A 14,350-nucleotide genomic window follows, 5' to 3' on the forward strand; every position below is an offset into this window, starting at 1 on the left:
TTGGAGGATCACCTTCCATTTGTTTGTCTATAGCGAGTACCGGGATACCAATTTCGAGTTTCGAGCGAGCAGGCGTCGGCATCAAACTACCTATGGGATACCTATTATGAGCTAGCAGAATGTCGTATGATTTTCCACTTCCACGGATCAGCCTCATCATCAAATGCGTGTTGTGCACAAGCAAGCGGCTGTGCACAGTAGTTGCTACATCAGCAGCTCAAGACGACGGTTCCGCGGAACGTTCAAGGAGTAGTGCTACGTTAAAGTTGTGCAAGTACATGATCGCGAATGATTATGCTTACAGCAAGTGCCACTGCCAATGCTTTGACGCGCCTGCCGTATATGGAAATGCCACGCCCTCCTGTCAGGCCTGCCACGCCAGTGTAACACGATCATAATGGGATCTCGCGAGACGGCTGAGCCGGAGTATGCTCCCCGATGATATAGATGTTGCGAAACTGGCTTGGCCTTGAAGATATAAATGTGTTCAACCGAAGCAAGGTTTCCAAGACTTCGCAGCATCTCGTTATCGACCACTCTTCGACTGCTCGACTCGTACTGACCCTTCCATTAGACGGCTGTGAAGTTATTAAGGCATACCTCGCGGTCACTCGGTTTCAGGAACGACGACAGCTCGCTACACTTCGTCCCGATGGCACAATTAATGGGAGGAAGCACGCCGTTCTACCCGGATCAGGTTGCTAGTTACTATGTCCTCTTCGTAAGCTCCCTTCCATCTGCACTGAGAATTCGTCAACGCCCCTCGTCCCGCTCCAGCTCCTCCACACCTTCCCAACGATCCAAACCACTGACAGCACTCCCATTCGCCACAGACTTCAATCCTAGTCCTCGGCGGCTACCTCTCCCTCCTCTTCTCGCCCGCTAACATCCGGAAGAACTACACGCCTGGGCGCTTCCAGAAGGAATTTTCGGATCTTGCTGCGCGCAGTGTGGGGGCTTGGTTCTTGACGTGTAGTCTTGTTCGAATGGTAAGTGTTCACAGATACCCATACCAGGCCTCCTGGTTGTGGTTGCCCCTAGGGATATGTTGTCTCTGACACAAATCTAGGGCTGTTTCTTGAACTGGGGAAACTTTGAGGGCGGTTTTGTGGGCTGGTACGATGCGAATCTGGTGACGCTTGCGGTTCCGGTGTGGCATTACACTTTGGAGAAGTTGGTTTGGGGGTGAGTTCGGCTCAGTGTTTTCGAGTCTCCCGGTTCCTGTTTGTAATTCGCTTGTGGGTGTGGTTGCGTTCGGAGCTGGTAGACGCTGGTGCTAACGATCGATGTTCGGCGCTAGATCACCAACAACTGCGTCTCTATGGGCGCCATTCACGTTTGATTTCCTCGGCGGATTGTGGTTGTGGTCTATTCGGAATGAGGTTCTGAGGCGTTGAATGGGGGTTAGTGTCGACCTGCATTCACTGACGAGTCCGCGGGCTGTACGGGCTTAGGCATATCAGCAGAGAAGCATGCTGTCATGTGAAAGGGGGAATATAGAGCATGGGAAGGGTCATCGAGGGGTGTGGCATTCTTTGATGGTGTTCGAATAGACTTTCTGGTTTTTGAGCGTTAGCTGTTGGGCAGTTTCAGGTGTGAGCGACAAACTGGCAAAGAAAGCGAAGCAACGAGATCCAGCAGATGAGTTTGACCGTGGTTGGGACTCTGCTTCTTGCTACTTGCTTAGTACAAGGCCTTGTGACAGTCAGCATGCGCGACCTTTCATCACTTCTTCTCTTCCTCCTTCTTCGGCTCCGGGGGTGGCGAAGGCAGCTTGAACTCGGGCGGAGTCTGATCAGTGCCGACACCGACCTGCTCCCAGGCGCTACTGCCACCTTCGAAATTCCTCCATGCTTGTGTCATCTCCAGCGGCTCCACCACGATCCGCTTCTTCTCCTCGTCGTACCGGATCTCCGTGTAGCCTGTGAGTGGGAAGTCCTTTCGCAGTGGATGGCCATCGAAGCCGTAGTCGGTCATGATGCGCCTCAGGTCCGGGTGTCCAGTAAAGAAAACGCCGAACAGATCGTAGACTTCTCGCTCGTACCAGTTGGCTCCGTCGTATAGCGAGCAAATTGACGGGACAGGCGTCGCCTCGTCAGCATATGTCTTGACACGTATTCTGCTGTTGTGTCGGACGGAGAGCAGGTTGTACACGACTTCGAAGCGGTAGTTCTTGGTGGGGAAGTCGACGGCTGTGATGTCTGCGACACAGGTGTATTCTGCGGCGGTGTGGTTCTTGAGGAAGGTGAAGACTGGGATAACGCCGGTCGGGGTGATGTAGATGCATAGCTCGTCTTTCCAGACGGAGAACTGTTGGATGTATTTGGGGAGGCAGGACATGAGATATTGGCCATATTGATGGAGGGCGACGGATTTGTCTTTGTGCTTGGAGGACTCGTCTACCACGGGGGCGGAGAGCTGGCCGGTGGCTGTTGAGGTGTCAGTACAGCTTGGAGTTGGTTCTTCGAGTCACGTACGGGGTCTGGGTGCTTTGCGCAACTCGGACAAGAGATCTGCTGGTGGTTCACGGAAGTTCTCCTCGGCTGGTCGAGGTGTGGAAGTGCTGAAGGGCCTGCCAGCCAGTGCCCGTGCCGGACGGGAGGCTGTCGTGAGCGCTCTCTTGCTGCAGAGACGCAGCATTGTCTGAGGTGCCGACATTGCGAGCGCTGTTAGGTGGCACAGCGTCTACAATATCCAGTTGGTATATGGTCGTCATGCAGTCGAGACAGAGCTCGAAATAGACGGGTTTAGGTCAAGCTCCAATTCCAGAAATGCCCAATCTGGACTAGCGCCATATGCTGCTGAAGTCTGAGGCGGCGAAGTGACTTCAATGTTCCATGCAACTCTCAGGCCATCTTGAATCATCGCTACCGTCTTAATTACTCCTCTTACATCGACTTCCCTGGCGTCTGATTCTCCGGCGTCTCAATTATTGGCCCTCATTGTACAAAAGAGAAACAAATTGCATGGAGAACGAGTGCCTGTTAGCAATCGAGAGGAAGGAGTCGCAGGTGGTCTTTACACATCCCACAAATCATGAATCGATCACAAGACACCGTCATAGACGATGACGAGGAGACATGGTGAGCAGCATTAATGATGATACACCGGATGGGATGATAGCTGACACGAGATTCAGTCCGCTCTGTATCGAAGAGTTTGACTTGTCCGACAAGAACTTTCGCCCATGTCCCTGCGGCTACCAGGTATGTACAAAAGCGCCAGACAGGCTATCAAGCGCATGCTTACCGAGGGTAGATATGTCAGTTCTGCTTCAATTCGTTAAAGACTACGTATGAGAAATCGACGTGTCCGAACTGCCGGCGGCCCTACGATGAGAAGACGATACAGTACAAGATACCGACAGCGGAAGAGTTCAAGGCGGACCAGCTCAACAAGAACAAGAAACAGCTGGCTGCGAAGCGGAAAGAGACTGAGAAGCGTGAAGTTGAAGCCTCAAGCCGGCGCAATCTGGCTGGTGTACGCGTCAAACAGCAGAATCTCGTCTACGTCATTGGCCTTGTCCCCAGCATGAAAGACGAGTCGGCTCTGCTACAGACTCTCCGCGGCCCTGAGTATTTCGGCCAGTATGGCGAGATAGAGAAGATCGTGGTTAGTAAGGCCAAGCCAGGGTCGACGACGCAAGGTATCGGTGTCTACGTCACATATGCTCGTAAAGAGGACGCTGCGCTATGCATCTCAATGGTCGATGGGACTGCCAACGGCGATCGCATGCTGCGAGCGCAGTACGGTACCACCAAATACTGCTCGGCTTTCTTGCGTGGCGAGATCTGCCAAAACAAGAACTGCAGCTTCCTGCACGAAACGGGCGAAGATGGCCAGCACAGCTCATTGCAGAACGAACCCCACGCACCCAAACCGAAGCCGACGCAAGCTATGGCCCCACCACCACGTCCAACGTCCACCACGCAATCAGTCTCATCTCAGCCCATGGCACGCCAAGGAAGCGACAATTCCGATGATCGCAAGGCATCCGCAGACGGTTCCGCTCTACCATCTAGTGTTGGCTGGGCGAATGGGCCTGCGGCGACCAAGGCACGTCTCTTAGCCAGACGAGCCGTGCTACACCGAGTCCCCAAATCACCCATTCCTCACTGGCATCTCAGAGGACAGAATCCAAGCCCAAAGAGGTCATCGCCGAAACACCTGAGCCTGAACCAAAGACCAAGCCAGCGCCAACGCCCGTGGCAGCCGCTAAGCCGCCGCCGAAGCCCAAGACTACTGATCCGGATCAACTGATTTTCGACCATGTGCTCAGGACGGTCAGCTCTGGTACGTTCCGCTTCACCTTCAGCGATGCATACTTGTCAGAAGAAGAGAAGGAGAGGATGCAAGACTTTCCTACACTCATCGACCCGGAAGGTGGCGCCAAGCGTCGAGCCATGGCGGACAAGGCAGCTGCAGAGCGGGCTGAAGAGGAGGCTAAAGTCAAATCAACGCTCGAGGAACAAGCCACAGCCACTGCAGAGGAAGCCATGGACGACGTTGACATGGGTGCCGGAAGCCTGGCGCTAGGTGGCGAGCCCGAGGACAACCCACGGACTGCAGCACGAGGAGCGATCTCGAGACCACCGGGTGTTGGTGACCAATTTGGCTCGCGCAGTCTCACACCTCAGCACCTACGACAACTCGCTCAACAGTCCGGCAACTTGCCCGCTCCGGGTCTACAAGCACCGACACAGAACACCGCTTTCGAGATGTCCGACTTTGACCGCAGTGCGCCACAATACAGCCAAGCTCAGTACGACCAGATCAAGAACCATCAACGACATGGCTCGCGGTACTTCAACAACGATGCCAAGTCGACACAGTCACGATTCCAGGGCCAACAGCAGCAAGGCTTCTACACGAGCGGCGTTCAGGGACCACCGCCTGGTCTCCCGACCTCCGGTACACCCCCAGTCAGTGGCGGAGGCATGTTCTCTCACGGACAAGGCTTCACCAATCCTGGCTTTGGTACAGCCAAAGACAATACTGACATGCACATGCGTGCGCGAAGTGGAACTGGTGCTGGTCCAGATGCTAAACGTGAGTTGCTCTTCTCTTTACAAAACAACCCCCTTCGTTCGTCTCCGCCGTCGTCCAACGCCCCTGCCTCCTCCGCTCTTGGCCACGCCAATCCGCTCTACGCTCAATATGCTTCCGTTGCATATCAGGATCCTGGCCTCGTCAAGCAGCGGAAGAAGGGGAAGAAGCACAGACATGCTAACACTTCCTCTTCAGGAGGTGTAGAGCATCTTGCCGATCCAAGCATCCTTCAAGCACGTACCGGTAACGCCGGCGGGCAGGGGCAAGGCCTGTACGGCGGGGCCAACCAAGGTGGGTACCAGCAACATATGAATTCTTACGGTGGTGGCGGGTATGCTCGAGGCTGGTGATTGATCATGACAAATCACGGCGCTCGGCGACATTGCTCATTATAATATCGATTTTCGTTTGGCGTTGGGGTGTGCAGAGAAGACCCATGGAGGCCTCTGCCATGGAGCTCAAAACATTCGGGGAAACATTCAGTCCGGCGCTCAACGAGAACACGTTCCATTCTCTCCCAAGGATTCGGCATGTGTCGATGGTTCACGACCTCATGTATGTTAGCATACCCCTGGCTACCTCTTGAGGTCTGCCAGCATCACAAACCAACAGAACAAGTTCTTACACATCTCAGGACCTACCCGGCTCCTGTCGCTGTTTCAGTGTACCTCGCCTTTTCTGTATGATAGAAACGTCCTGCCAGGCCACTGAGAGCATACCCGCTGCGGCCCACTAGACCGCCACTTGTTAATTGTTTTGGTCCTTTGATGTTCGTGCATGGAAGCTTACTGACTTGCCTATAGTCGACGACAGTAACTATCCTCCTCTTCCTGCGCCTGTGGATCCGCGTCCGCTTCACTCGAGAGTATCTTCATTTCACAGCAGAGCTTCCACGCCTAAAGTACCTCCTGGTTTCGAGACTCACGCTCATCCTCTATTGTCAGCGCCCGGAACCGGAGTAGCTACGCCCGAGAGGTCAGGCACGCCAATAGGCTCAAAGCTGGCGCGCACTGTCTCTGGTGCTGTACTGCCGGTCGTCCCAGATCTGTCAGCTGTAGTGCGGCCAAGCAAAGCACAGAAGGAACCTGCCAAGATAGAGCAACCAAAGGCTCCACCTGCCGACCAGAATGAAGCAAAGCCTAAGCCGCTCGCCACACAAACCACCACGAGTCTTGGGTCACCGGTTCCGAGGGGCAAGGACAACGGACCTGCCGAGTCCAAGAATGCGGCGACGATCGATGCAGATGAGGCGCTCACAGCCTCGCCTACCAAGAAGCCCGCACCCAAGTCTAAGCAAAAGGAGACATCGCCAGTCAAGCCTGCCAGCAAAGAGGCCACGGTGTCAGCAAAGCCCGAAAAGTCTACTAGCGCACCTGTAGTCCTTCCAGAGGTTCCTGTGACCGAAAGCCCTCGACCGTCGACTCCGGCCACGACCGCAAGCACCGATGTCGTACCAGGCCCGCGGCCTCGCACGCTTCGACTGACAACTACTGCAAGCACGACGACATCGAAGCCCGCATCCGGGACGACCGACCAAGTTACTCCGAACCTTGGCACAGCCGCAACCGAGAAGTCGACACTTGGCTCTACATCATCCGCCGTCCCTGTTCGAGATGCACAGCACTTCCCCACCCTTCCGCCATCCCGTCAGCTGTCGATTTCTTCCGCCGTGCTGCCGACGAGACATTTCGATGGGGCCAACGTGAGCACTTCGCGGCCAAGCACTCCCATGTCGGAAGTGTCGCACCCTGCATCAACACACACTCACAGTCGGATGATCAGCGAAGTGGCCAGTCGTAGCAGTACTCCGCCTTTGTCGCAGGCCGCGGGCGCTAGCATCGTGGGGAGTGCGCCTGAGCGGACCAAGACCAAGAATCAGCTGAAGAAGGAGAGACGGGAGAAGGCGAAGCTGGCTGAAGTCGAGGCCGCTGCTGCTAGAGGAATTGTGGCCGCAAGTCCCGCCAAGGCTGCTGTTGCTGAGAAGACGGTTGCGAGTCCCGCTGAGGAGGTAGGCCCGATTCTGGCGAGGCAGAAGAAGCAGAAGAAGGAGAAGGTCAAGAAGGCGAGTGAGACTGTGGCTGCTGGAAACGTTGCGTCCGCTAGCAAGACTCCCGGCGAGAAGGACATGCCTTCTGCCAAGGAAGACAAGTCGACGAAGCTGGTAGGCACCGAAATACAGCAAGTCTCCGAAGAGGTCCAAACCGCTGCGGACACTGGAGTCGAACTGAGTACGCCGACGAAAGCCACACCTTCACAACAGCCCAGCTCACCGCCCTCTCCAATTGAGGATGCGGGCCCAAGCACGCCAATGCCTCCGTACACCCTAGCGCAACTGTACGTCGACGCTGCTATAGCTGGCAACAGCCAAGCACAAAGTCCGGATCCCGACAAACTAGCAGAACTCCTCAACATGCACGCACCCTCAGCGAACGAGCTGCTCTCTGCAGTGTCAGCATCCTTCGAGAACGAAATGCGCCTAAAGGACCATCCCTTCGTGAACCCACCAAGCTTCGCTTCGAAGGAATTCAAGCTACCCGCGGACTCCCGCAAGGGCCAGGAATACCTGGACGCGCACGGGTATACCTCCACTTCTGCGTTCGGCTACCTCTACGTTCCGCGCTCGCAGCGTCGGGAGTTGTTGGGTGGTGGCGTGGTGGTTATCGGGGAGGACGCGGCTGCGGTCAACAGTGGTGCGAAGGAGGATCTGCAGAAGACTGCGCTCATTACGCCTTCTGGCACGGTTCTGCGGCATTTATCTTCGGAGGAGATTGATACGGTGCTGGATCTCGAGGAGCGCAGAGCGGTGTATCGTGAGCAGTGGGGTGAGGGGCTAGGTGGGATGCAAGGGCTGGATGTGAGGCTCGAGGATTCGGGGCCGAGGGGTCCGGATCATATTAATCTTGAGGGCGGGGTTGAGGAGCTTATTCGTCGTGGTGAATCTAAGGGTGTGGTCTGGGTGTACGAGGAAGGAGACGAAGAAGATGAAGATGACGAAGGGGATGAGCTTGATGATGAGCTTGAAGATGAGTTGTTGGATGAAGGGGATGAGGGTGTTGATGACGAAGAACTATTGGAGGAAGGCGAGGAGTATGAGTATGACGACGAAGATGACGACTTACCTCCGCTGACGCCTCACGATATCGCGGCTGCGAGAGCGGAGGACGAGTACATGGCGGCACAGGCTCGTGCTGCCGGGGCAAATGCCGCACAACAACGCCATGTATCTCAGCCTCAGAACAACAATGCTCGTCAGGGCGGGATGGAAAGTGGAGGTGCAGTGGAGAACAAGGCGAGGGAAAGAGCGGTCTACCTGCCGGCTTTGAATGTGCAGGAATTGCACAAGCGCATGTTGGAGACGCAGCGGGAGTTTGATGCGAGTCGGAAGGAGGTTGAGCGGTTGGACAGGGGTGGTGGAAAACGAAATAAGGAGGTTCAGAAGTGGGTTGGGGGGTTGGTCAAGGCTTGAGTCGTTAACTGCCTGCCCTGTACATTCGTTGTTGGACTCTGGTGTTGGAACTTACAGCCTGGGTAAAGGTGTCGAGGCGCTACGGCGGGAGCGCCGGTCGGCTGAACTGTACTATCACTGTTCTACCTGTACCTGTACCGACCCGGTCGAGCGCTCGCATTCAGATAAGTAGAAAGACCAACATGTCAGTGGCGCCTGCCTCTTGCCATGGTGCTTTCGATCCGGAACGCGAAGGCACGATCCCGCGTCATTAAAATAGTAGATCTGGCATGATTGTTGTTACCGGCCGTGTGTGTTCCACTCGGCCCACCAATCCTTTGCCGGCGGTCTTCTGCTCAGGCCCCACCGCTGCAACTCCTTCAGCTCATCTCCAATGCCTTGGCCCTCCTCCGTCGCCCGCCACAGCTCGAGATCAATGATTCCACACGTCTGGGTAGCCTCGTCCCACATCACGTTCCGCAGACCGCAGTCCACTGGCTCCACCCCTGCTGCGTAGACCGCCCTGAGGACCTCCAGGAATTTGGGCCGTATGACCTCGTGCACTGTGCTGGGTAACGACCAGTAGTTCAGTGTAAAGAGAGGTTGGCCTGGGAGGAGGCTCATCACGAGGTAACTGATGTAGCCGCCTGGTAAAGGGCCGTTGGACGGCTGAGGCTGTATAGTAGATGTGATCAGATGGGGGACGTGAGGGAGGTCGGCTTTCGTGAAGATCGACAAGGCTTTCAGCTCCTCCGCTGTCGTTGTGCTTGGGCCCGGGTGGGGGGTGTTCTGGGGGCGACGGTCGCCGCCGGGGATCTGGACTTTGATCTTCAGGATGTAGTCCTGCTCAATGCCGGGCTGTCTGCAGATGAAAATGATGCGTGACTCGGCGGGCTCGCCGTCGTGGCAACTTCTAAGCTCGGTGATGGGGCGTATGAGCTCGTATGTTTGGTTGTTGGGGAATGAGACTGACTTTGGAAGGAATGGCGGATGTGAGAAGGCTGTAGTGCCGTTTGTGGCCATGTCTGGGCTCGACGTGGGTCTGAGGGAGGCTAAACAAGGCAACGAGGCGATTCGTAGGCAAACGTGGTTGAGGTTGGTGGAGGCGAGTTGCTGATGTGGTGTCGCTCAGTACTTTTGTCTACATATATACGGGAAAGAGTGTGTTCGTATCATGCGGGTTACTGATCTATATACAGTCGAAGCTGAAGCTGACGTCGCCGACGCTTCGGGCTGATGGATCTGAGTCGATTTCCATTGCCGTTGTCGGTCATGGTAAAAGCAGCCATATCGGAGATAGAGGGTTTAGTAAAAGCGGCCGCGCAGCGCGAGCCCTGCCGAGGAACTCGCGAGTTCGTGACAGAGCTGCTCCTATTGGAGCGGAGGGATCTCGAAAAGCATCATTGACCGTGAGGAACAGTTGCAAGCAGCGACAGCGCATTCGGATGTCAGTCAGTACTACCTGACCGCGCCAACATGAAGTCGCAATCAGCCCTCACGCGTCGAGTATTTCGAGCTATTCTCGCGAATCGGCCATACCACTCCGCAAGCTGCCCACTACGGTGTACATCCGCTGCACTCCCTCACAATGCTCCGCCTCGATCACAGCACGCACGACGACAACAACGAAGGTCCTTCTTCGGAGTCGCCATCGGTGGATTCAAGCCTGATCTGGCTGCGGCGAAGTCCACCACAGACAATATCGAGACAGCACTAGAAAGATTATCAGAATTTGTAGAGGCGACCAGAGCGAATACAAGACCGCCGCAGGAAGAGAAACTGGTCGAGGCGATCCGTTTCTTCGTCAAGACTCGCTTGAAGGCGGAGCGGGGATTGAAGCGCAATGAGGTTTTTCTGGTCGCGCAGTCACTCAATCACTTGATACAGGAGAAATGGGTGTCAGACGATGACACTCCGAAAACACTGGGTGCGGCTGACCTGCTCGATGTATTGCGTGCACTGTCGCTGCCAGTGTCTGGAGAAGGCATTCATCGAAGCGACATACAAGAGCTCGCGAGAGCTGTGCGGGACGAACTCAAGCATCACGACGTCGCGGCTGAGGACGCTGAGATGTTGTTTGCCAGCGCGTTGGCAAGCTCTGGTGCTGCGGAAGAGGCTTGGTCAGTAATGCGGACGCTCAGTGTAGCGGAGTACGATGACGATGCTTGGACAAGCTTATGGATCGGCCTTGCAGCGGAGGGCAAGCAGAAACTGATGTTGGAACATACGGACATTCATGATTTCGACCATACCGGCACAGTCTCCTCGAGCGTGCTACGCTACCTGTGCAAGAATGGAGACCTACAATCAGCAAAAGAGCTGCTGCAGCTTGCTCGTGACGTTGGCGGTCTCCGAATCGAGGGCACTGCCCTGTCGACTTTTTTGCAATACTGCGTGGATGCTAAGCAACCGCTTCCAGATAAGGAGCTAAACAAGTCGGAAGTGACCCAACCTGGCGCATCAGGAGCATTTCTCAGCTGGCGGGCGGCACGAGGCGCAAGTACGCAAGAGCTTGCAGAGTTGATGCAGGAAATGCTTCAAAATGGTGCGGAGATTGACATGAGTGACATGAATCAGTTGGTCAAGTACGCCTACATTAGGAAAGATACTGCTCTGGCAGCCTCATACATCCAGTTGGCGCAGGAAGCAGGAGCTGTGCCTGACGCAGAGACCTACGCCTTGAAGCTGGACTACGACGTCTCTGCTGGAGATCTTAATGCGGCAAGGGAGGCATTCGAGGGCATGTGTATCCAGGACATGTCGACGACTCGTTCTGATGTACCGGCCCTGAACCGGTACATCAGGATGCTCGCGGCGCAGGACGCAGACTACCAGCTCATCATGCGTGTTGTTGCTCAGGTAGGTGACATAGAGGGGCTTGTGGAAGCGGAAACACTAGCTACTCTATCATCGCTACTATTACGACAAGACGACCTGATGGAAGTCTTCACGTTACTCCGACCCCGCTTGGTGCTTTCGCCGCTGCAGACCGAGCCAAGATCGCAGCCGTGCTCAAGGAATACATCGTCAACCCAGCTGTCAAAGACCAGAACGCATTCAATGCTTACGAGATGTTTCGGGGTGCCTTCCCCGAAACACCACGTTCGGAGCGCCTGCTCATCATGGACTCCTTCTTCGAACGCAAACGCTCTGACCTGGCCTGTCTCGTCTTCGCACACATGCGCATGCGTCAGGACGATGTGCGGCCCGATGACGAAGCATACGCGCAGTGTTTCTACGGCATTGCCAAATGTCGTGATGTCGATGGCTTGCAACAGGTCTACAATATGCTGAAGCTTGATGTGCGCGTCCAGCAGACCACTAAAGTCCACAACGCCATGATGGCAGCTTATGTCCCCTGCCAAACGCCCTTCTCGGCAATCATCGACCACTACTGGAAGATCCTCGATTCGCGCGAGGGCCCCACGCTAAGCACCTTCAAACTCGCCCTACGCGCCTGCGAGGCGTGGGTCGGCGCCGGTGGCGAGGAAGCACGACGGATCATGGCGCTCATGCAGAAATGGGACCTTATCATTACGAAAGACCTGTATGAGTGCTATATTGGTGCGCTTGCCGGTCAGAGCCAATTCGAAAACGTGATCGAGCTGATCGAGTGCATGGAGGAGGATATCGGTGTGCCGCCTGACGCGACTACCATAGGGACGTTCTACAATACGATTCCGTGGCAGTACCGAAAGGACGAGGTGGAGGCGTGGGCGCGGAAGAGGTATCCGGAGCTGTGGGAAGATTTGGAGGCGATGGGAGACTGGATTGATGAGGAGTGGGAGGTGAGGTATTTCAATATCAATCGGGATATCGAGGTGGATGATGAGTTGTTGTTTGGGAGGGGCGAGTATGATCCTAGGCTGGCGGAGAGCGTGAAGATGATGAGGATTGCGGAGCCGGTTGTGGTGAAGCAGACGGGTATGGACTGAGAGTAGCTTTGTACATGGGCGGCAGATGAAGTCCGTGTGCGCTGGAACGACAGAGGCCTCCTGCATGTGGACGGAAGGTCTCATTCGTCCTTAGGGCACAATCATGTGCCACCACTTGTAAGACACTGGCATCCGTGGCTGAGGCTGCGGCGTTGGCTGCCTCGTCTCCAGTTCGTCCCAACTCCTGCCCCACGCCCTGAGCCTCTCCTCATCGTCCTTCCCCTTCCCACTCTGCGCCTCCTCATCAAGACCAGCGACTCGTCTTACCATCGCCACGATAGCGCGCATGTGCTCTCCACCTCCGCTGTCGAGCCTTCGGTCCGAATCGCCGTACTGCCCGATCCAGTCGAAGCAGGCGTTTTCGTTGGCTATATGTCCTGACCATGTGTCGTAGGTCTCGTTGTCGGTCGTGGTCTGCGGGTAGAGGACGATCATGTCATTCGTGTCGGCCCAGGCGTTGTAGCCGGCGTGGGCGATGAAGAGGTCGCCGATCGTTTGGACGTTCATGGTGCAGCCGTGGAGGGCGAGGTGGAGCTTGCAGGGTCGTGGTGGTGGTGGGGATCGTGACCTCGGGCGCGGAAAGTGTCCATCGTCAGTGTGCGGTGCAGCGTGATGCTGCTGCTGGTGCCGCCGCTGGCATGTCTCAGGAATGTAGATGTATCCTGTGTCTGCAAGGCCTGGAGCTCCGAGAGGGCCGGTCTGCAAGAAGGGCGTGAGCGAGCCTGAGCCCTCGATTAGATCGTTACGCTCGTTGAGGTTGCCATAGAGCCACTTGAGAACAGCACCCGCTCCATCATAGCCACAATTCGAGATATATGGGCTGATGCTCTCGTTACATGGGCTGAAGCCTTCGACTTTCGAATCCTGATCGGTCGGCATGGCGTGTCCTGCATCAGCGAGCGTCACGAACACGACATTCTCTGCTTTGGTGAACTGCAAGAGCTGTAGATGGAGGAGATTGGTGATGCTTAGTCCAATAACATCGTCGAGTGCGCCTGCTTGAAGGTAGACGCGACGGTCGAGGAGATTGGTCAGAGGATCAATGCTGCCATCTGCACCGAAGGATTTCACGTTGGCGATGGGCTGTGTTATCATTGGTGTGGCGTTGAACATACAGTTCTGAAACTGGAACATTGTCAGAATGGACTATATTATGTCGTTGTGCGGTGAAGCCATACGTTGTCTTGGTCGCGAGCACAGTCGTAGGGGCCGCCGGCGAAGACGCCAAAGCCGGATTGAAAGAGTGATGAGTAGGCAATGCCGAGCTGGGCTGCCATGAAACCACCAGAAGAAAATCCTGAGACAGAGATCGAGGAGGGCTCGATATTGAAGCTTCCTAGAGGCCCTTGCGCAGAGATCATAGTGGACTGGGCGAGTAGAACGACGAGGTAGCCGGCGAGCATGGTCGCCCTTGTGAAAGCCATCTGGTGAGGTGGGATGTTGATTTGTGCTCGACTCGCAACGGATTTCATCTGTACATTCCAGTGCTAGAGGTTGCTGACGTCCGTGGGATCATGGCAAACCTCCACGCGATCAACCGATCAGTGGCACACATGATGCGAGCGTGAAAACACTCGGGTTGCACAAACAATGCAGAGCCGAACCTGCGGGTCTTGGATGTCAATACCATCATTTGCTACACCGTTGCTGCCTACGAGGGGTCATCTAGGCTCATGCGAAGGCGTGTTTTACCGTCGTGAAGAACAATTGGTAGAACGTAGTTCCGATGAAGCAAGTCTATCGCCTTGGCATTCTCGAATACCTAGGTACCTAGTAGTAGTCGTCAGACACTGCTCGTATCTCCGATACTACCGTTCATCGATCAATACATCCTAGCTTCAAGTCACTACTTGTCATCACTTTCTCTGGGCTGGCAAACCTAGTGTTCAAGGTTTAGTTTGCGCTATATCCCGCATGGCAA

At 55.4% G+C, this 14,350-nt stretch overlaps 6 protein-coding genes across 6 annotated transcripts; 3 read left to right on the plus strand and 3 right to left on the minus strand.

Annotated features, from left to right (window-relative positions):
- Positions 1-652: 652 nt before the first annotated feature.
- On the plus strand, positions 653-1,189 carry AB675_11583 (uncharacterized protein; the record flags this gene model as incomplete). Its single annotated transcript, XM_018140443.1, has 3 exons — positions 653-721; positions 834-989; positions 1,070-1,189. The coding sequence occupies 3 exons, from the start codon at positions 653-655 to the stop codon at positions 1,187-1,189; spliced, it is 345 nt and encodes a 114-aa protein (XP_018000118.1).
- Positions 1,190-1,725: 536 nt separating this feature from the next.
- AB675_11584 (NADH-ubiquinone oxido 30.4 kDa subunit, mitochondrial) lies at positions 1,726-2,658 on the minus strand (the record flags this gene model as incomplete). Its single annotated transcript, XM_018140444.1, has 2 exons — positions 1,726-2,429; positions 2,478-2,658. 2 exons carry the CDS (start codon positions 2,656-2,658, stop codon positions 1,726-1,728), a joined length of 885 nt encoding a protein of 294 aa, XP_018000020.1.
- Positions 2,659-3,036: 378 nt separating this feature from the next.
- AB675_11585 (General negative regulator of transcription subunit 4) lies at positions 3,037-8,515 on the plus strand (the record flags this gene model as incomplete). Its single annotated transcript, XM_018140445.1, has 6 exons — positions 3,037-3,083; positions 3,140-3,206; positions 3,259-4,080; positions 4,128-5,340; positions 5,853-7,903; positions 8,210-8,515. 6 exons carry the CDS (start codon positions 3,037-3,039, stop codon positions 8,513-8,515), a joined length of 4,506 nt encoding a protein of 1,501 aa, XP_018000078.1.
- Positions 8,516-8,794: 279 nt separating this feature from the next.
- AB675_11586 (uncharacterized protein) lies at positions 8,795-9,517 on the minus strand (the record flags this gene model as incomplete). Its single annotated transcript, XM_018140446.1, has 1 exon — positions 8,795-9,517. The coding sequence occupies one exon, from the start codon at positions 9,515-9,517 to the stop codon at positions 8,795-8,797; it is 723 nt and encodes a 240-aa protein (XP_017999875.1).
- A 453-nt stretch (positions 9,518-9,970) lies between these two features.
- On the plus strand, positions 9,971-12,429 carry AB675_11587 (Complex I intermediate-associated protein 84, mitochondrial; the record flags this gene model as incomplete). The annotated part of the gene is made up of 2 exons (XM_018140447.1): positions 9,971-11,353; positions 11,494-12,429. The coding sequence occupies 2 exons, from the start codon at positions 9,971-9,973 to the stop codon at positions 12,427-12,429; spliced, it is 2,319 nt and encodes a 772-aa protein (XP_017999924.1).
- Positions 12,430-12,519: 90 nt separating this feature from the next.
- Positions 12,520-13,832, minus strand: AB675_11588 (uncharacterized protein; the record flags this gene model as incomplete). The annotated part of the gene is made up of 2 exons (XM_018140448.1): positions 12,520-13,554; positions 13,608-13,832. 2 exons carry the CDS (start codon positions 13,830-13,832, stop codon positions 12,520-12,522), a joined length of 1,260 nt encoding a protein of 419 aa, XP_017999895.1.
- Positions 13,833-14,350: the final 518 nt, after the last annotated feature.

This window comes from Cyphellophora attinorum (assembly GCF_001299255.1).
Source record: "Cyphellophora attinorum strain CBS 131958 chromosome Unknown Contig13, whole genome shotgun sequence".
Taxonomy (NCBI): domain Eukaryota; kingdom Fungi; phylum Ascomycota; class Eurotiomycetes; order Chaetothyriales; family Cyphellophoraceae; genus Cyphellophora; species Cyphellophora attinorum.